Raw genomic sequence first — 23,470 nt, 5'->3', positions numbered from 1 at the left:
AAAAATTATCATTCAATAATACTTTTTTTTTTCTTTTTAACTATTTATACCCTTTTCAAACCGCTTCTCACAAATTCACAAATCGAACACAAGCATTTTTTTAACTTTGACAGGACAACGTCTGTCAGGTCATGTTCGATTAATAATATTTATTACAAAATTCATTCCAATTATGAATTTATTTTTTCTGTGTAACAAAAATTTTAAAAATGCTAGAAAAAAATTTAAAAATGCTAAAAAAAGTGCTAGGCGCTAGATTACTTTTTATGGTGCTAAATGTGTTTTAAAAGTGCTAGATCTAGCACTAAAAGTGCTAAATTGGCAATACTGCCGCTAGGCCACATGTTGCAAGTTTTTGCATTTCCCGTCTTATAGTCCAGACCTTCCCCTGTCCAGTTCCAAACCGTTTAGATCGTCCTAGAATCTTTGAGGGATGACAAATTAATATACCCCCACCTTTTTATGATGGTGGCTATATTAATTTCAAATTGGTCCCCACCTTAACCCATAATAGGTAAAATCGCTAAAGTTTGCATTTTTAAACCTCGTTTCAATTTTTCATTAAATGAAATATAAATTTTAAAAATAGTAAATAAAATAAGCAACCTTTGAACGTTATCAGACAAAGACCTTGGGAGCATCTCACATCTCAAAAGTCTGAAATAAGGCCCACCTTAATAGTCAGTTTAAAAATGTCATTAAATTGCAAATTAGTTTCACAAAACCAGCATTTAAACCTGAAATAATTTACTCTGACTTAAAATAAAACTCATTTAAAACAAACGACAGGAAAATAATATTTTTTTCTTACATTAAAACCCCTTATTTACATATTTCAAATGAAAAACAAAATGAAATTCCTGCATAATTTTCTAACAGTTAAGCAGATTTGACCCATATTAATTTTCCCTGCTGCATTAATTACAAATAATGTTTAACGAATTTAAACGACCACACAAAAATAATGAATAATTATTACAACCTGCCTTCACTCCACAGCATTCTTTAATTTAGCACGTTGTATTCCAATTATTATTACTCATACGCTTCGATGAACTGATTTGAATTTCTTTTTGCGTATAATTTGTATTTATGTCAATTTTGTCTTGTCTTTTTCTCTGTTTTCCAGAATTCATTTTTACAATTATTATAACCAGCTTCAGTTAGCAAAGCATTAACGTTGTTTTTTTTAGTTTGTTTGTTTGCCTATTAACTACAGCAAAATTATAATTTATGCCATTTTTTTTTTCAATTTAGCAAGCAAAAGTCCTTTTGAAAATCTATTAATTCAAGTTTTTTTTTTCTCTCTTTCTTTTTTCTCTATTTTTATTAATGAAAACAGGGTAATGAAAACAGCTTACAAAGAAGTCCTGTAATCAAAACAATAACCCATTTTTAAAAGTGTATGCAGAATTTTAATAAAATTGATGTCATTTCTGTTTAAAAAAACAAGTTTAAATAGAGTGTGAGAATAAAATCTAAGTGTTAAAATATTTTAATCTTAGTGATAATAATAAAATAAATGTAATAAGAATACAAATTTTACTTAAAATGGTTTTTAAGCTGGCAACTGTTAGCCACGAGTGAATTGTTTTCAAATAAGTGTAAAGAATTTCTAATTTATTTAAATTTGTAAAGTATAGAAGAAGGAGTGTAAAAATTAAAATACAACAGATTTGATTGTGATTTTTGGACCTTGAAAACTCATGGATAAGTGTAGCTGTTTTAAAGGATTTTATAAAAATGGGTAAGTGGTTAGGAGATTTTGTTTCAATTAAAAAATGAAGTATTTTTTTTCAGGCTTATTTCATTTTTTATTAGGAGTTTGTTTATGATTTATTTTTAAAATAAATCATATATGTACTGCCTGTTTCTCTAAATGCGAACGAACATTTTCTTTCGTATTTTATATTGAAAACAACAAAAAAATTTAAAATTTATTTGTATTTATTTATAACGTTCGATTTTTTTTCAAAGAATTCATACATTCACAGCTCTGTCTTGTGTACAGAAAATAACACAGGTCAACAGCAAAAAAGGCTTGACTATCCACTATATAGATTTGATGCTTCATGTCTACCTATGTACAAAAATGGTAAAATTTTACAAATTTTTTAGTAAAATTATAAATTTTGTTAGGAGTTTCTCCACACAATTGTGCTTACATTTTACACGTGTTTTGTTGTTGTAACAAAATCAAAACATATGTAAAATTTCCACTCAAAGTACACGCTTGTAATCACATACAATTTTGTGAAAATGAGTGAATTCACTTAATTGTGAATAAATTCGAAAAGAATTCATCGATTTTTACGATCGATATCTCATTTTATTCCTATTACATGTTGCTTTGTGATAAAGTAATAAATCTGAACAATTTCTGTAGTTTTCGATTTTTCATGATTTTTTTAAAACAAAAAAATTTTAAATTTTCACGTAAAAAATTTATTTTTGGCTTTAACTTGTTATTACAACTCCGAAACTACTGAGCCAATTGAAACGCAATATATATATGGAAATTTGTACATAACATGGGAAAAATGTTTTCAAAATTCAATCAATCGAAAGAACAACATTAACTACTCTATTTTATGTATATCTAACAAAAAACAAACATTTTGGGAAAATGAGCGAATTCACTTAATTGTGAATAACTTCGAAAATAATCCATCGATTTTTATGACCGATATCTCATTTTATTCCTATTACATGTTGCTTTGTGATAAAGTAATAAATCTGAACAATTTCTGTAGTTTTCGATTTTTCATGATTTTTTTAAAACAAAAAAATTTTAAATTTTCACATAAAAAATATATTTTTTGCTTCAATTTGATATTATAACTCCGAAAGTACTGAGCCAATTGAAACGCAATATATATATGGAATATTGTACATAAAATGGGAAAAATGTTTTAAAAATTCAATCTACCGAAAGAAGAACATTAACTACTCAAATTTATGTATATCTAACAAAAAACAAACATTTTGTGAAAATGAAAGAATTCACTTAATTGTGAATAAATTCGAAAAGAATCCATCGATTTTTATGATTGATATCTCATTTTATTCCCATTACATGTGGCTTTACAAAAAAGCATTAATCTTGAACAATTTCTTAGTAACTTCGCAACTACTAAGCCGATTAAAACGTAATATATAAACGTATTGAAGGCTATGTAAATTTCAATTGTTCTAAGTTTATTTTAATAATATCGAACTAACCGTTTTTGAGTTATCATTAATTATGTGAAGAAACGTTTAAAAAAATTAACAATTTTACTTAAAAATTTGTTTAAAAAAAACCTCTCAATAGAATTTAAAATTGTGACCATATTTGTACTACTGGAACCACAATACATCAAAATTGTGTAGTGGTTTAGAAAGCCTCTAAAATGTTTTCGACTTTGTTGCCCTGTGTAATCAAACTACAAAATTTCAACTCAACACTAAAACTGTATCTTCAAAACTACTGGACCGATTTTAAAATTATGTACGAATGAATCTTACATGAGGACATACGCTTTCAGAAAAGCAATTTGTAATCATCCTGTTACAATACAAGGTGCGATACAGGATATCAAAGTCGACCACCTCTGGTTTGCACAACTTTGTAGAGCTCGTAAATTGTGCGAATATTAATTAATTATGTTGAATTTTGTATGTATACCAAAATTTTTAAGCGATTTATGCACGTTAAAGTTATTTTCGGAAGCGGGTCTATATGGGAGCTATGACTAATTATCGACCGATCGTAACAAAATTTGGTGACATGAATTTTGTATATATACAACTTATTTGGAGCGCAATTTGTGGAGATACATTTATAAATTAAACATTTATGACCGATAAAGTCCAATTTCGGAAGGACATTTGTATGGGGGCTAGGACCGATTTCAGCCAGTTTCAATAGGCTTGGTCCTTGGGCCGAAAAAATAATATGTACCAAATTTGATAGAAATATCTTCAAAATTGCGACCTGTACTCTGTGCACAAGGTTTACATGGACAGCCAGCCAAAACCAGAAAATGATCGATCGGTATACTTTAAGGTGGGTGTTAGACTAATATTGGGTGTAACAAACATCTGCACAAACGCATAATACCCTCCCCACTATAGTGGTGTAGGGTATAAATATTTGTAGGAGGACATAAGCTTTCAGTATATGAAAATTGTCATGCACTTTTTTTTGGGCCTCGTTGTAATTTTTGGCAATCATTCCAATGGGCACTGCTACACGTTCAATATATATTGACCGCGATCCAGTATCGCGATACTTATTGAACGTGTAGCATGCAGTATTGATGGATAGCGATCCAAATCGCAGAATAACCTAATTTTGCGTGATCCATTACAATGGATCGCGATCCAAATATCACAATATATATTGAACGTGTAGCAGTGCCCTATGAATTTCATATGTTCTAGAAAGTTGGTTATTGAGACTTAGGTACATTTTTGTAGTTGATTGTTTCCTTTTATAAAAAAAAATTCTTTAAAATACATTTCGTAGCCTATTATCTAATTTCTCGGACATTATTAACCCTTTTATGTCTGGGATCAAAATTATACTGTTTTCAAATTATGGCCAAAATTGAGGGAGCATTTGCAGTTGCTTATCTTATGATGAATAATTAACCCTCAGAAAAATATAAGCTTTTAAATTTTATCTTTATTTACAACCTACACAAACAAAAATAATTCTTTAACAAAAAATGTTTTTAAAAGGCTAATAAAAATTATACGCTTCTTATTCAGATTTAAAAGATAGTTCAAGAAATTTTCAAATAAATAATCTTGATAATTATTTACAGCTGATGCAAGAAAATGAAAAATAATCAAGGCAATTAAAATTGAAACATTAGCCAATTAAAATTATATTATTAACATCTATACATGAGAATTAATTTTGTTAATTTATCTACATATGTTGAAAAACAATCTGCTAAGCAATTTCAAATATTTATTACAGAAATACAGAAAAAAATTCTTAAAAAAAATACATATTCCCCAGAAAAACGAAAAACAACTACATATTATACTTTGCAACAATATCTGTTCTACATATTTGATGTCTTTAGTAAGAATTATTCCTGGGAGTCGTCTTCATCTTTGCATTCATATGCCTTTTAGCCAAACATTGGAAAATAAAGAAACAGAAACAGATACAGATTCAAATTCAAATTCAGTTATCTTTTACTCATATAAAGCACTTTTAACTTTTTACTTTATATTTACATTTTCAGTTTGTATGTTATATTTGTTCTTGTGAGTTGTAAATACCCAGAATTTTTTCCATATTAAATCAGTCGTCTAAGGAAATTTTTTACAGTTTGTTAAACAATTCATAGTTATTTGTAAAGAATATGTTTTCTTTTTGCAAAATTTAAACATTTAGTTTTCTTATAAATTTTAATTTTTGAAATCTACTTTAAATTGATAATGGAAAGTGTGAGAAAAAAGAAAATTTGTTTAAGTGAAGAAAATTAATAAAAATTTTTAAATGATTTAACATTATGTTAGCAATGGATATAAGAAATTTACAAATAATTGAATAAAAAATTTTGACCCAGTTGGAAATTTTTACTGTAGTTTTCTTTTGTGCAAGAAATGTGGCATTTTATCTGCCCTCTATCGATTACGTGTGAGAAAAAAAAGAAAAATTGTTTAAGAAATGAAAATTAATAAAAAATTTTAAATGATTTAACATTATGTTAGCAATGGATATAAGGAATTTCCAAATAATTGAATAAAAAATTTTAACCCAGTTGGAAATTTTACTGTGGTTTGCATTTGTGCAAGAAACGTTGCATTTTATCTGCCCTCTATTCGAAATAAGTTTATATATAAAATAATGGGTAATAATTCTGGATAGAAAGGTAAAAAATTAAATTGTTTTTGCTTAGAAAATATCGAATTTTGTGCCAACGAGTCATCATATGCGAGAAGTTTTGCTTCTACTTCTTGAATTTGAAAAAGTGTCGCTGAAGCCCACCTATTGAACACCGAAGCATATGGTGAATGTGTTCAATCAATTTCAACGTGCGAGTGATATTTTATGCGGTTCAGAAGTGTTAATTTTGACACGGAAGACGAAAACAGCCCAGGCCAGCCAAACAAGTTTGAATACCAAGAATTGGAGGCATTACTCCATCAATAATGTTTTCAAACTCAACAAAAGCTTGCAAAATCATTGGGAGCTACTCAAGCTGAATTTTCAAAATGTTTGCGAGCAGCAGGATTCATTCAAAATCAGGGAAATTGGGTACCATACGAATTGAAGCAGAGAGACCTTGAGAGACGATTTTTCATGTCCGAAATGATGCTTGAACGCTTTAAAAGAAAATAATTTTTGCATTGAATCATAACTTGCGATGAAAAATGGATCTATTACGATAACCCGAAGCATAAGAGATCGTATGTGAAGCCCGGCCAACCAGCCGAATCGACATCAAAGATAAGTATCCATGGCGCTAAGGAAATTCTCTGGATTTCTTTGGAGCAAAAGGGTCCTATATATTATAAGCTGCTGAAATCTGGCCAGACCATCATAGGGAACCTGTACTGATTCGTTTGAAACGAGCATTTGCCGAAAACATCAAGACGTGACAACACTCGGCTACATGTTGCAATACCTGTTGAAATGAAGTGGTTGGAAAGTTTTGCCTCACCAGATCTCGCCACGTCCGACTACTATTTGTTTCCATCAATGCAGAAGGCTCTCTCTGTGATACGCTTCACTTCAGAACAGAGTATCCGAAATTGTCCTCAAAAGATGAGCAATTATTTTGGCTCGGAATCCATATGTTGCCAGAAATATGGTAAAAGGTCAGAGCTAATCATGGCAAATACTTTGAATAAATTTATATTGTAAAAATTCACTTTTTTAAATCATATTTCCGGTTCCCTGATAATTCGTATATTAAGTCAGTTATCATTAGCTTTACCATTGCCAATCCTTAGCCAGCCTAGCAGTTAATAAATAAAATCAGGTCAACTATCTACTCCTAATATTTTAAGGAATACATATGGATGTTGTTTTTATACCCTACACCACCATATTGGGGAGGGTATTATGCGTTTGTGTAGATATTTGTAACGCCGAAAAATATTAGTCTAACACACACCTTAAAGTATACTGATCGACTTAGAATCACTTTCTGAGTCGATTAAACGATGTCTGTTCGTCTGTCTGTCCATGTAAACCTTGTGAGCAAAGTACAGGTCGCAATTTTGAAGATATTTCGATCAAATTTGGTACATATTATTTTTTCGGACCAAGGACCAAGCCCATTGAAATTGGATGAAATTGGTTCATTATTTCACCTAGCCCCCATACAAATGCCCTTCCGAATTGGACTTTATCGGTCATAAATGTTTAATTTATAAATGTATCTCCACAAATTGCACTCCAAATAAGTTTAATATATACAGAATTCATGTCACCAAATTTTGTTACGATCGGTCCATAATTAGTCATAGCTCCCATATAGAGCCGCTTCCGAAAATCACTTTAACGTGCATAGATCTCTTAAAAATGTTGGTATACACACACAATTCAACATGAATAACTTTCATAGAGACCTAAATCTCACGATCTAATTTCATGGTGAGCGGTCCATCTTGACCGACCATACATTCTTGCTTGTTTTTGGATTGTTTTTTTGTCTAATTTCCCGCTGGTTTTACTAATTATTTCCAACATGTCTTCAAAAAAAAAAATTTCAATTATCTTTTATAAATCTACATTCATGCTTCTTAAAGCTTATGAATAAAAAAGTTCATACATTTAAGATAAATAAAACATTCAATGTGTTGTTGAATTTAATATTTTTTTTATTGTTATATTTTGGATTGGAAAGACAAAGCGAGAGAGAGGTAGGCAGACTGACATGAAGACAGCCAGACATTTTTGTATAAAGATACAGACATAAATTTGGCCAGACTGAGTTACAAGTGATTTACTTAAGGCCAGACTAAGAAGATGAAAGGAAATCTAAACATTATATAATTAGAAGATAAGAAACAAACGAAAAATTGATTTTTTGTAATTTTTTTGGGAAAAAGTTTTTTATTCAAATAAGCTTGAGGAACTGGAGAGTTTCTCAGTTTGAAAGTATACAGTTGGCAAAAGAAGAATATATAGGAAATTGGATGATATTGATGTGGACGACAGTTGTTTGTACATGACATACTTATGACATTATATGAGGAGCCGCAGAACAAAAGGTACTTTTTTTGCATTTTTTCAAAAATTGGTGTTTTGGTATTTTTATAATATTTGGGTTGAAATTTACTAGAAATAATAAATTTAGCAACATTTTTAAAATTTTTTTACTAAGTAAAAAAATTTGTGCTTAACAAAAGGTACAACACTAGTAAAAACGAAAAAAAAAATATTTAATTTCAATTTGTTTATATATTAATTTGTTTATATATTAGATCAGGATTAAAAACATTCATTTAAAATATTATCGTTAAAAAAAACATACTTTTTAATTTAGTTTTTAACAAAATGTACAGTTTTTCCTTTATTTTTTAACAAAAGGTTCTTTTTTCGATATTAAAATGGTTTATATCAAACATCCTTAACATTTAATGCGACGACTTATGGCAGTTAGATGTTTCTATTGATAAGTAAGAAACTTGTTACCATTTCCAGGTTAATGCAGTTTTTTAAGGGGTCGAAATAAATAAAACTCAATTTCCCAAAACTTTTAAATGCGCAAAAAAGTAGCTTTTGTTCTGCGGTTCCTCATATGGTCTTGAACTCTGTCGTTTCGCTGATCAGTATTGATTGACCCCCTTGTTCGTGTGATTTAACACCATTGTATTACTTTACATGCGGTTTTTTTATAGTCAAACATTGAGTGTGTATCAACTAGGATTGTCAATCGAGTTTAATTTTAATCGATTAAATTTTTTTATTTTTTATGATTCTGGTGTTCGATTCATTTTTAACATTTTTTCGAATAATTTAAATTTGAAAATTAATCACTCACTCGAATAAAAAAACAAAAAAATATAAACTTTTATTAGATTAAAATTAAACTCGAAAAATTTACAACCCCAGCTGATACTCTCTTACGAATAGTGATTATTTATTGGCTGCACTATTTTTGACCTTATAAAACCATTTTATCAAACAAGTAAGAAAGTATGGTCGGTCAAGCCCGACCATATAATACCCTACACTAATTAAAAGAGCAATAACAATTTTCATTTTAAAATTTCAATAATTTATATTTTTGAGTGATTTTCGGAAGTGAGCCATATATGGGAGCTATGACCAATTATGAACCGATCACCATGAAATTAGGTCGTGTGATTTATGTCTATATGAAAGTTATTTATGTTGAATTTTGTGTGTATATCAACATTTTTAAGCGATTTATGCAGGTTAAAGTTATTTTCGGAAGCGGGTCTATATGGGAGCTATGACTAATTATGGACCGATCGTAACAAAATTTGGTGACATGAATTTTGTATTTATGACCGATAAAGTCCAATTTCGGAAGGACATTTGTATGGGAGCTAGGTGAAATAATGAACCGATTTCAGACAGTTTCAATAGGCTCCGTCCTTGGGCCTAAATCCTTGTACTAAATTTTATCGAAATATCTTCAAAATTGCGACCTGTACTCTGCGAACAAGGTTTACATGGACAGCCAGCCGACCAGCCTGACGGAAGGACGGACATCATTTAATCGACTCATAAAGTGATTCTAAGTCGATCGGTATACTTTAAGGTGGGTGTTAGATTAATATTTTTGGGCGTTACAAACATCTGCACAAACGCATTATATATTGTAGGTAGTGTAGGGTATAAAAATCTCTTAAAAAAACTAGTTTCTATTTTAAAGTAAAACCAAAAATATGAAACTGAAACTGAGTTAAAAATATTTTCTTTTCTACCACTTGACCGTCATATATTTTTATTTCTATGTGTTTGTATGAATGTATGACTACACAACAAGTGTTTTTGTATTTATAAATGTATGTTTATACCAAAAAAAAAATAAAGAAACTTTTTCTTCTCCTCATTTATATTTAAATATTTCTTTACTTTTCAAGCTTTAAAGCTAAAGGCAGTTATGACTGACAACAAAAGTTGTGAATATTTTATGAATAGAAAAGACAACTAACTATTTTTATTTTATTTATGCATATGTTTCTTTTTTTCTTGTAATAAATATTTGAATACTCTGCAACATTGTTAAGGGAAAGCTAAATAATTGGTTTGTGTTGTGGTTGGCAACATGTGGCAAGAAGGAATATTGAGCATTTTTAAATGTTAGGTTAATATTTATTGAGTATAAGTCTGAAGATATTTCCGAATTTACTGCCTAAATAATCAGGGATAGAAAATTATATACGATCGTAATTACAGTATAAGATTTTGTCTATCTTATTTTTAATTTCATTAACATGTTAATTAAGTAGATATTTCTCACCACAATTAAAATATTAAATAAAAATCATGTTAAAATTTCGAAGAATTCGAAAAGTAGTAGAGTATTAAACGTTACGATAGTGACCGTTTTTCATTTTCTTAACATTTTCTTTAGCTATTTTTACAAAAACCTTTATGAATGCTTAAATAAAAAGAAACGACAAAATGAAGGTAATACACAATTATTTCACAAAAAGGAAACGGAAAAATACTTCAAACGCATTTGACGACTATGACGGCAAACATGTTAATTGCTTCAAAGAAAAATATAGAATGAGAAGGAGAGAGTGTAAAGGGGAGACAAACAGTTAACAGATCTTTAAATATGCATGCATAACATAAAATGTAGGTTAACAGAGTTTGTGTTAATATTGTGTAACAAAATTATGACAAACATCTTCATCATCATGAAGATGGCTTTAATTTTATTTTCCTTAATTAAACATTAAATAAATGTGTTTGTGTGTGTAACAATATTTTTTTGAAAAATAAAAAAAAACTATCTTGTTATAAATGTTGACCTTATTTCCTTGTTAAATTTCTATAGCAAAAAAAAAACTAAACTTTTAACTAACTAGATTTTTTCCCTAAAGTTAAAATTGTGAAGTTGTAGGGTGAGCTGTGGGTAGGGAAAAACAGAGAGAGAGAGAGTGAGAAAATAAAACTTAATTTTTCTTAAATATATAACACACATAACTATACATATAACCAGTACCCTGTATTTATTGCACTTTTAAACTAACACACACAAGCTGCAGTTTTAGCGGCAAGAACAGCAGCAACAACAACAAGAACAACAACACTTGACATGGTTTCACATTTCATTGCATTGCACTACAACTACTACAACTGCTGACACTAGAGCAAATACCTGTGCTATCGCTTGTACCGCACACAACTACTGTGATGAATATAAGTACGATTTGTAAGATACTTGAGGGGAAAATCCTAGCAGTTTTAGGAAATTTCATAAAATTTTTAATTAATAGTTAAATTTGACTTGTAATTACCACAGCAGATGGATTTATGGTTGCTGATCATTACACATTACACTTTTTTCGATATTCCAAAACTAAAATTATTCTCAGCCATCTAAAAACTGAAAATTTTAGCAAAATCGGATAACGTTTAGAGGCTGCACAGTTTAGTAGCAATAATTACGAAACATATTTTATCAAGTAAGACAACTATATTCGGCTATGCCGAATCTTATATACCCTTCACCAAATTATACTTCAAAATAAAAAATTTTAAATACATATTTTTAGGTAAACAAAATTTATTTTTTTTCCAAAGATGTTTTTTTAATTTTTTGGAAAAAAATTTTTTTCCAATGTACCTAAGATCACAGTAAACAACTTTCTAGAACATATGAACTTCCTAGGAATGATTCTTAAGACCGTTTAGGTAGTTCAATAGTAAGAAAAAACTGAAGGAATTAAATTATTATAAACTAAAGTATACTTTTAGGCAGCTATAACAAATTTTATTTTGATTTTTTTTTTGCGATTTTGATCTTGAAGATGATTTTTTTTTTCGATTTTTTATGTTCACAATTTTTGTTTGCCTCAGAGAGTAAATCACAATTCCGAAGATATGAGCCTGAGAAAATGATCACTTATTTGCAAAAAAAAGTGCATGACTTTGGGCAAAACTAGGAGACATGTGTCTTTTTTTTTTGGTCTTTTATCACATACTGTTGTCCGTTTATATTTCCATGACTTAAAAAATGTGTTATTATACATATGAGATTTTATTAATGTCACTTTTTTCAGATTTAAAAACTGTGCTAGAATATCCGCCATCACTATTTCTCGTATAATTGCTGCTCTTGCCAGTCACTACTGGTTGTGGTACTTAAACCTGGTACCTGATATTAAACTTTTTTTCCCAGTTCATTCGGTTTTTTTCAAGATATTATTTTCATACTTGATGCTGTTCTTAAGTAATACGTTTTCTTTTTAAGTTTTTTATTTTTATTTTTTTGTAATTTTTCTGTTGGTTTTATTTTCTTTAGTTTTTCTTTTAATTTTTCTGCTGCATTTGCTTTTCTTCGCTTTTTCATTGTACTTAAAGTCGTTGTCGTTGATGTTTTTGTTGCAGTTGTTTGTTAACTTGAGAAATGACTGTTGAAATGAAATGTTGTTGAACATGAAAAACGTCTTTTAAGAAAAAAAAGAAATAGTCAGTCAGCCTCTAGCGAAAAATGTCCTTCATTGTAGTTCTCTAGTTTTAAGCATGATTTTAGATAAGAAACAACCAACTACAATATAAGCTCAGCAGCAATTTAATGCTTTTATTTCACAAATTGTTGTTGCTTCTTATTAGGGGAATTTTAGTTTAAGAAATTAGGGTTAATTTTAAAGCTAAAATAATATGTATTTATGTAAGTGTTTTACAAACAACTGCAAAACAAGCAAAATTAAACATTGTAAGATTTAATATAACTTTTCATGTATTTTTTTAGTATTTTTTATGTTGCATTTATTTTTTTCTAAAGTGTGTTTATGTGTGTTCTAATAGATTTAAATCCATCTAAGTTTTCCCACATCCAAATATTTACCGCTTTTAGTTTAACCAAATAGAATAAAACTTAAATTGATTTAACTTTTAAAAGCTTTTGCTTGGTTGCTAAAATCCATTTTAAAAATTTATATTTAACAAGTGAATTAAGTGAAACTTACCACCCAAAAAAATACACACAAACACACAAGTTACACTGGGCGAAATAAGTGGAAATTGTTGGCAATATGAAAATTTGTTTACTTCAAATAAATAAAGAAATTCTACTAGCGATGTTAAGTGTAACGAACATTTACTAGAGATAGTAAATTTACTCCATTTAATCCATATATATATTATATTGAAATTTGGAACTAAGAAAGCTCTTTACTTGAAAACGTCAATAGGCTGCCTTTTCAAAACTTGAACCAGAAAGGGAAACAAATGGGGTAAAAACTGGTAAAATTGGTACCTTTTGTTCGTAAACAATGTTTACACCGGCCAATAGCAAAAAAAGTCTTTACTAATCACTATATATATTTGATGCATCATGGCTACCTAAGTACAAAAATGGTAAAATTTTTCAATTCTATGGATACATTTTTTTTAAAAAATTATAAATTTTATTAGACATTTCTCCACAAAATTAATGATAACTTAAAAAGTGTTAGTCCGATATTATTAAAGTAAACTAGAAAAGTTGAGATTTACATAACCTTTAATCCATTTATATATTGCGTTTCAATCGGCTAAGTACTTTCGGAGTTATAATAACAAATTGAAGCAAAAAATATATTTTTTACGAGAATATAATTTTTTTTAACTTTAAAAGGGATTGATTCTTTTCGAATTTATTCACAATTAAGTGAGTTCGCTCATTTTCACAAAATTTTACTTTTTTGTTTGATATACATAAAATTGAGTAGTTAACCCTCTAACCGGCCAATTTTATTTCGAGGTAAAATAACATGCCAGGTTATTGTTTGAAAAAAAAATACGTTGGAATGAAAACAAACAAAAGACAAGTGCACGTTCTTGTTTATCACAATAAGTAAATTGTTTGTCTCTTTACATATATTTACCTTTATAATGGGAAAAATAACCAAATAAAGCAGCATTACATGCATTTAACATACCCGCCTAAAGGCAGCCTTGCCGGCTAGAGGGTTAATGTTCTTCCTTTAAATGATTGAAACTTGAAAACATTTTCCCCATGTTATGTAAAATTTTTCATATATATATTGCATTTCTATCGGCTCAGTTGTTTCGAAGTTATAATTGAAGCGAAAAATATATTTTTTACGTGAAAAATTAAATTTTTTGTGTTTTATATAAATCATGAAAAATCGAAATCGGCAACAAATTTTCAGATTTATTGCATTATCGAAAAGCCACATGTAATAGGAACAAAATGAGATATTGATAATAAAAATCGATTGATTCTTTTCGAATTTATTAACAACTAGCCCGACAGACGTTGTCCTGTCCAAGTTAAAAAAAATATTTGTGTTCGATTTGTGAATTTGTGAAAAGGGTAAAAATAGTTAAAAAGAAAAAAAACGTATTATTGAATGATCATTTTTGTTCATATAAGACATCGAATAAAATATATATAAGTTTGTTGTCAAAAACCTAAGTCATGCAACAACAGAATACGTGTAAATCAATGTACATATTTTAAGTTTTTATATAAAAAATCGAATTTTAGTTAAAATATATGAGTGATCACAGATCGAGCTCATTTTCTTGATTCAACACTTATTAGCCAAGTTATTAGCGAATTTAGATATTTTGAGTTTTTATATAAAAAATCGATTTTTGTTATGAAATATGAGTGATCACAGATCGAGCTCATTTTCTTGATTAAACGCTTATTGGCCAAGTTATTAGCGAATTCAGATATTTTGAGTTTTAATATAAAAAATCTAATTTTGGTCAGAAATATGACTGGTCACAGATCAAGTTGCTTTTCTTGATTAAACGCTTATTGGCCAAGTTATTAGCGAATTTAGATATTTTGAATTTTTATATAAAAAATCGAATTTTTGTCAGAAATATGAGTGATCACAGATCGAGCTCTTTTTCGTGATTAAACGCTTATTGGCCAAGTTATTAGCGAATTTAGATATTTTGAGTTTTTATTTATGTAAAAAAATTTGCTATATTCACTTAAAAAATATATTTTGCTTCAATTTGTTATTATAACTCCGAAACTACTCAGCCGATTGAAACGCAATATATATGTGAAAATTTGTACATAGCATGGGGAAAATATTTTCAAAATTCAATCAATCGATAAAAAAGTAAAATTTTGTGAAAATGAGCGAATTCACTTAATTGTGAATAAATTCGAAAAGAATCAATCGATTTCAAAATTCAATCAATCGATATCGCATTTTGTTGCTATTATATGTATGTTGGTTTGTGATAAAGTAATAAACCTGAAAGAGTTCTGCCGTTTTCGATTTTTCAAACAAAAAAATTAGCTATTTTCACGTAAAAAATATATTTTTTGCTTCAATTAAAACGCGATTATAACGCAATATTTAAACAGGTTAAATAAAGGTTATGTAAATTTGAATTTTTCCAAGTTTATTTCAGTAATATCGGACTAAACCTTTTTGAGTTATCATAAATTATGTGGAAAAACATCTACAAAAATTTGCAATTTTTTGGAAAAATTTTTTTTTAAAAACTTCTCCACAGAATTTAAAATTGGGACCATATTTGTACTACTGGAACCACAATATATCAACATTGTGTAGTAGTTTAAAAAGCCTCTAACATTTGTTCGATTTTGTTGCCCTGTGTTATCTAATTATTTAAATGGTCGGTACTCTATGTTTTTGATTTGTCAAAATCTGGATGGTTAACAAAAGAAACAAATAATTTCATTAAAGAATTAATATAAACTACACATTAATATTAAACATGTATTAAACGTTTCATATGTGGCAATGATTTTTTTATTGTTTACAAAAAACTAATTTCAAATAATTCCAATAAACAAAGTATACCAAGTAGTCCGACTCTCTATTTTTATACCCTTCACCTTCGTGAGAAGGGTATATATAAGTTTGTCATTCCGTTTATAATTTCTACATTTTTCATTTCCGACCCTATAAAGTATATGTATATATTCTGGATCCTTATAGATAGCGGAGTCGATTAAGCCATGTCCGTCTGTCTGTCTGTCCGTCTGTCTGTTGAAATCAATTTTCTGAAGACTCCAGATATCTTCGGGATCCAAATCTTCAATAATTCTGTCAGACATGCTTTCGAGAATTTTGCTATTTAAAATCAGCAAAATCGGACCTATATCTGGATTACTAAGTCATTAATATAGACAATATGGATATCTAATGATAGATATTTTAAAGACATTTGCAACGACGTATATAAGACCATAGTAAGTTTGACCTACAATGGGTAGGTCCTATGGGCACAGCCGAATATAGCACTCTTACTTGTTTATATTACTCTCTCACATATACGTGTACTGTGTGAATTCAACACCCTTGTGAGAGAATATACTAGAAATTTTAACTTAGATTTTCCGACTAAATATATACCGAACCGCTTTATTACACTTCTACACAATATTTGGCGAATTTTTTAAATACTTTGCAGGACACTTTTATTTCCAAAACACGCTTTTGATCAAATGAAAATTTTTTTTTTTAATAATTTTGGACACACAATTTTATTTGGGTAGAATTTAGTTTACAGATCAGAGTTTAAATTTTTGGTATTGAAAATAGAACAAAATTTAAATATTTTTATAGAACTCTGTGTGTCTGGTGAAAATTAAAAAGGCACCAACACATGTACATTTTTGTTACTAACACATGTTTAGAGTGTCAAAGAGTTGCACTACTTGGTATACTTTGTTAAAACACTTCAAAAATATTTTTGTGAGAGAGAAGTGGAGTAAGCTTGTTTATTTGAATCATGCTAACACATGTTTAGAGTTAGGTACTGCTGCCAAAGAGTCGGACTACTTGTTATACTTTGCTTTAAACGTTGTAAGATGGCGAATAACAATTTTAGACCTTGACAGTATCGAAAATTAAAAAAGTCCAAAATAAGGACCACACTAGTGCATAGTGCCAGCAAAGCCATATATAATCCTATACTGTAAACTTTATGATTTAATATGAAATACACCCTTTACGTATTAGTGAGTAAATTTTGTTTCAGAATTTTCTATATACTTTTACCTTAATAGAAATTAATTTCATATCTATACAATTTAAATGTTCTACATCAAACTAATATTTAATATTATTCAACAAAAACTAAGCCAGGTCTCAGGTGTAACGATATTTATTGCAATCAATCAACTCAACCATGCAGCCATCCATCAACTATATTTCACTTAAACTCAACACATTCAATTGAAATCACTTTTAATCCCAGTTGACTATTTTAATGGCAACCATTAAAATGGTAAACTTATTTGCAATGCCAGCAACAAAATAAATAATTGTAATTACAAAATAAATGTAAATGAAACAATTAAAATGCTTTTAGTAAATTATTATTTACCATAGAAATATATGTGATAATATTCGTATATTAAATGGGAAATGTTAATGTTAATAATATAAATTAAGCAACTTATAATAAATTAAATCTATATGTATGAAAATGTTACTTAATTAAATCTTAATTAAATGTAGGCGTATGAGCAATCAATTACCTTCATTTCGTAAACAAATAAATAAATATCAATCATACGCTCTAGTGATCTGGTTTTTCTTGTTTTTTTTTTTGTTTATGCTCAGAAAAGTAGAATTGTTTCATTTAATTTTTAATTAAATACCACTTAGGACATTTTCATTTATTTATTTATTTGTTTGTCCTACAAGATACAAGAGTTTTGTTAATAATTAATGTATTGTTTAACAGCATTCAATCGTGGTAGTTCATGAGAATGCTGCTGCTCAAAACAATAAATGGTCAATTTAATTTTATTGCCAATTGCTGTGACAATTTAAGCCAATATAAAGAGAGCAAATTAACACAATCGCAAGCAATCAATCACAACAAATACAACACTTGTAGTGTAAAGAAATTAATTTATGGGGGGAAAAATTAACATAAAAAAATATTAAAGAGGCAATTTAAATAGAAATTCTTCATTCGCCTAAAAGTTCAAAATATTTCGATTTGTTAATATTTTAAACGAAAGCTTGAATCATTGGTGGAACAAGTAGAGATGAAAAAACTTAAACTGGAAAATTCTAGAAAACTTACACACATCCAAGTGTTCTAATTGATATCATATGATTTTTTTTATAACCTAATATTCGGTTTGTATAAAATGTCTGCTTTTACATACACCAAATTTACTTGAAGCAAGTCTCTTCGATTAACTTTTAAACTTGCTCGTTTGTTTATACACAGCAAGTCTGTGTTAAATTTTGTATGTCAAAACCTAATAGACGCCATAGTGAAAATGAGAAAACAAAAGAGAATTGATGAGACTTGCCAATACAAGCAAGTGTGTACCACTCTTCTTTCTTCTTGTCTCTCTCTCCTATAAACTCAGACTTGCGGCAAGAAAACTTGCCCTGTGTAAAAACAGACTATGTAAAAAAATCGGTTTTTCTAAAACAACAAGAATTGTTTTATTTTGTATGTCAAAAAATGTTTCAAAAGAACTGCTCATCTTTTGAGACCAAGAACGAAGGAGGGTGAGGCAAAATTTCCCAAACACTTCTTTCTAAATAGTTTATAACAGGTGTAGCAACATGTGGCCTAGCGTTGTCATGATGGAATATTACGGTTTTAAAACCTGGCCGTTTCCCTGTGAAGGTCTGGATAGATATGAGCCTTTTGATCCCACCAAATATAAAACATTACCTTGCGCCATTGATATTTGCCTTTGCCAAAATATACTCCATCTATTCAAAATGTTTAGCGGTTCACCGAAAATCGAAAAAGTTCCATATAAGGGCCACTGTTTGTGTATATGTGTCAAATATAATTTTAGTTTTAGTCCACTTTAGCTTTAGTCCCTAAAATGGCTTTTATTTTCTTTGTGTCTTCCTCGCCAAAGGTTTGAAGTTCATAATTTACCTTTAAATATTCAAATATTTATATAAAATGTATCTCAAAAGCTTCACAGTATTCAAATTCAGGTATAATTCAGGAAATTCTAAACGTTTTATCCAAACAGCCAATAAAATATGTTGGAATACACACATGCAATTATTTGTTGATATTTTATAATTTTGTATATTTGTAGGTCAATTGTCTGTTGTCAAACTATATATGTATATGCACATTAGAGTGACCTCATTTGTATGGAGGAAAAAATGAAAGTTTAGTTTGTTTGATTACACCATTTCTTATTCAGTTTGTAACACATTGTTACCAAGTTGCATTAACGATTTGAATTTAACCGCCTGTAACATCATGTTTATAAACATTTCCAATGCTTGAAATTTCTACTAATGAACAATGTTGATAACATGCTGTTATTAACATTGTTTGTGGGATTGGTCACATTAAATGTTAAAACTGCTAAGAACTCTAGAAATAGAACATTCTAGTTTTGTCCGTTATAAGATAATTCATGAAACTACTCAAAGATGGCACTGTGTATATAAATAGTAGCAGCGGGTTGTAGTCAGTATGTTTATTGTAGGCGCTGTTAGTTTTAATATCATATTCTTGTATATAATGAGTGTTTTAAAAGTGTTTGTATTAAAAGAGAGTGAACTGACTATTTAAATTATCGAGTAAATTTAAATAAATAATTATTACAATTTTAAACTACAAAACTGCTTTTATTTGTAATCAAAAGAATACGATATATTTAAAGGAAATAAACCACCGTTTTCTGGGTACTCAAAAATTCTAAGACGATCTAGCTATGTCCGTCAGTCTGTCTGTTGAAAACATGATAGGCCCCAAGTGCAAGTAGCTAGCTGGCTGAAATTTCCCACAAATACTCTGTGTATAAGGTTTGTTTAGTATTGAAAATATGCAGTATCGGTCCATGACTTCACCTAGCCCAATACAAAATACCCATGGAATACTGTTTGAGCAGTCATAAATATGTTAATAATGTGGCAATCCTTATAAAATTTTGCATAAATTAGTTCTAAGTACTCAGAAATTATACTGCAAATAACAGCGAAAATCGGGCAACATCGGGTCACCCTCAGAAAATGACTTGAAAATTCATAATTGTATCGGCGGGGTATCTGCCCACCGGAAAAGTTGTATCGGCGTTTCGCTGCGTCAGGACTAGGAATCGAGATATATCGATTTGAAGTTAGTAAGAATTGTATAGAGGAAATTGTATTCTTTGTTTTGCATTTTTAGCATCTAAATGTTCGAATAACGCAAAGTATTTAAGCTCAATGCAGGATACATGATCAATAATGGAAAGCGGTATTTTTAGTTTTCCTTGAGTAGGAAACTGGAAAATCAGTTTTTCATCATTTTTTCGTAAGTTATCTAATACAATACCCAGAGGAAAAATATAGTTGTACATTAGAGCTATAACTTTTTTTTACATTTTTTGCAAATATCAAAATGGCCCTAGCATAGTCGAATAGACCATTGAAAGTTATTTAATTATTTTTCGCGGTTGTCAAATTTTTATTTTTTTTTTATTCAAAAAACGGAAATATTTGTTTTTTATCAATATATCAACCTTTATCGAATCTATGAAATTTGCGGTATCGGGAAAAAATCTATATATAAACTATAAAAACAATAAAAAAGTAACAAACATTTTAGAAAATTATGACTTTAAAGAATCATTTTTATTCCAAACCGACCCGAAAATTCTTTTTTTCCTAAATAACACAACAGTTGCCATCGCGTGGTGCTAGGTCCAAATTGTACATGTTTACCGTAACCATTTAAACATTTTTACAAGTTTATTAAAAATATTATGGTTACTGTAATCCAAAACAAACATTTTGCGAACCGGTATCTTGGAATGAATTAAACTTTAATTTTAGTATGGAACATCAATATCTGTTTTAGGGGCAAACCTAATTTATATACCTACATATTTAAGTTATTATTGTTTGAACTATTTATTTACAAATTCATTGTGTTGCCAATAAAAGGCCTACAGTTTTATTTGCAGACAAAAGGACACTTTATTGTTGACAACTACTAAACCAATTATACAATAAATGAACAAAATTTTAAACAATAGAAACAAATTTTATATTTTACTCAGAGAAAATTTAAAAAATTTTTGTTACACTTTGCAAACATTTTGGTTCTTAAAAATAATTTCCAATTGAATTTAAGAAATGGTTAATTGTATTACAAATAGAAAATTCTGAAAGACATTTGAAAATCTATGAACCATAGAAAACAAGAAAAAAACATTACTCAAAATAAACAGACATACATACTTACCACTTAGGTTTTTGACAACTGAGTTAGGTCTTCAACAGCATAGTTTCCGCTCTACTTATATTTCTGTATGCTCTGAACTTCAAAAAGAAAATTCTGAAATACAAATGGAAATTAAATCAACTGGAAATTTCAGAAATAAAATTAGAAATTTCTGAAAAACAATAGGAAATGGTGTAGTATTCTATTATATTATTAAGGCTTTCATTTAATATATTTTGAAATGTAACAATTGATCATGAAATCATGATATGGGTATTATCTCAAACAAAAACACACCCACCAATTTACATACACTTTTATACGCTCCAACACAAAGACTATCATCATTGGGGCCATAAATCAATTTACTAGCGTTAAACACACACCAAAATAAAGCCCTAGAATGAAAACACACCAGCAGACACATCACATACATACATACTTTTACGCACAATAGAAAGTTTAAGAAATCTTTAGACATAATGAAAAACAAAAAAGTTAAAGGAGGTAAAAAAACTCGTAAAGAAAATTATGCAAATCAAGTGAGTAAAAATGGTATTTACTTTCACCATAAAAGAAAACTAACACATAATTTTACACTCATTCCTTGGCAAATTTAAATAAATGGCAGACTGCTGGAATGTTCCTAGGAACGTGCTTAGAATGATGATTTATGGGAAAAAATCAGACTTGTGTTTATACCTACAGCCACTTAAGCATTTCTATTTACATATGTTTTATTTTTTAGCATTTTAATGAGAGTGAGTTTGTAAGTGAAATGAAATGAAAGAGAGAAAGTGACAGTTTAGCTATAAATTATAATAACACATTATAACAATAATTTCCGTTATAAGCTTGAATAAAATATTTAATAATAAAACCAAAATCCTAACCCCTTTTTTAATTTGATGATTTACTTGAATTGTTTGTCTCTTATTTTGAAATCGTCACAAGGACTCTCAGTTCCCTCAATCATTTATTATTTATTCATTTAAATAAACAACACAACAACATGCTCTCTCTCTTTCTTTAGAAATGCCTCTGGGAATTTTTTTCCCCATTTCGTTTTGTTGTTTTGTTTTACAGTTGTTTTGTTTTTTGCCATTTGTTTTTCTATTTTATTTATTTGTGAGACATTAAGGAACTTGTGTACGTTTTACAGTGGGACCTAACTTAATAAAATGCTAGCAAATGGCTAAACTTTATTCTGAGCCCTTTAATAGCTTAAAATTCCATTTTCTATTTCTTTAATCCTCCGTTAGTCGCAACTGATCTGGTTGATAAAGGCAACAAAAATTTTAATGTAAATTTTTTTAAACACCCTACATTTTAAATACTTTGAATTAAATATTGTTTTTATGTTCACGAAATAAATCGTGAAGAGATTAATTTAAATGCGGCGTTTTCTTTATTGATAACAATTTGATACATTGCGACTAGTCTCAATTGAAAATGATTGCCACTAACGGAGGGTTAAAGTTCCTCTATAAATGATCAATATTGTGGATGGCAGGCCAAAATAATCGTGTGAAGTCTTATAATATTGTATGAAATATTGTACTATTACGAGGACGGGTCAATAAGTCCTTGACTTTTTTAATTTCCCTCTTAACTGAAATGGCAACACTGCTCCTGTCAAGAGGCATCTGTCTGTTATGTCATTTAGTTTGTGTTTGACAGGCATTAATGGCAGACTACCGCGTGACTTAAGGAGAAAATGAAAAAAGTGAATTTTGTTTGCTCATTTAACATACTCAAACCAAGGCCAAGCTTGATAAATACTATGGTTTACCATTGCCAAACGTTCTGCACGCCCAATTGAGGACACTGCATCCAAAACAATTGAAAAAATGTCATGGTGTTGACCGATAGGAGATTGAAAGTCGGATAGATTGTGGAAACTATAGGCATCTCACTAGGGTAAAGCTTTCCGCAATTGGAGGCCACCTTTGATCACAATCGACCACAAATGTGTGACAACTTCGCAGGAGTGTTTGGCGTTTCGTATCCGTTGGAACACAAACGATGAAATAGGATCGTTTTAAAAATGTAACTTACCCGAGGTGTCCTACTTTGAGGACCCTTGGTCGCGCCCCTGGAAGGCCCATGAGGTCCAGGTTCAAATCTTAAACTCGACAACAC

General features: G+C 29.2%; 1 protein-coding gene across 1 annotated transcript in view; it reads left to right on the top strand.

Annotated features, from left to right (window-relative positions):
• Positions 1–1,696: 1,696 nt before the first annotated feature.
• LOC135959037 (putative mediator of RNA polymerase II transcription subunit 26) overlaps positions 1,697–23,470 on the top strand; it is a 147,260-nt gene continuing 125,486 nt past the window's right edge. Inside the window, exon 1 of the mRNA XM_065510030.1 lies at positions 1,697–1,747. Coding sequence (XP_065366102.1) covers positions 1,744–1,747 — 4 coding nt within the window. The 5' untranslated portion in view covers positions 1,697–1,743. The remainder of the gene's footprint in view (positions 1,748–23,470) is intronic.

The sequence above is a fragment of the Calliphora vicina genome, chromosome 4 (assembly GCF_958450345.1).
Source record: "Calliphora vicina chromosome 4, idCalVici1.1, whole genome shotgun sequence".
Classification (NCBI taxonomy): domain Eukaryota; kingdom Metazoa; phylum Arthropoda; class Insecta; order Diptera; family Calliphoridae; genus Calliphora; species Calliphora vicina.
The sequence above is the reverse complement of the archived record's forward strand: the minus strand, read 5'-3'. Positions and strand labels throughout refer to the sequence as shown.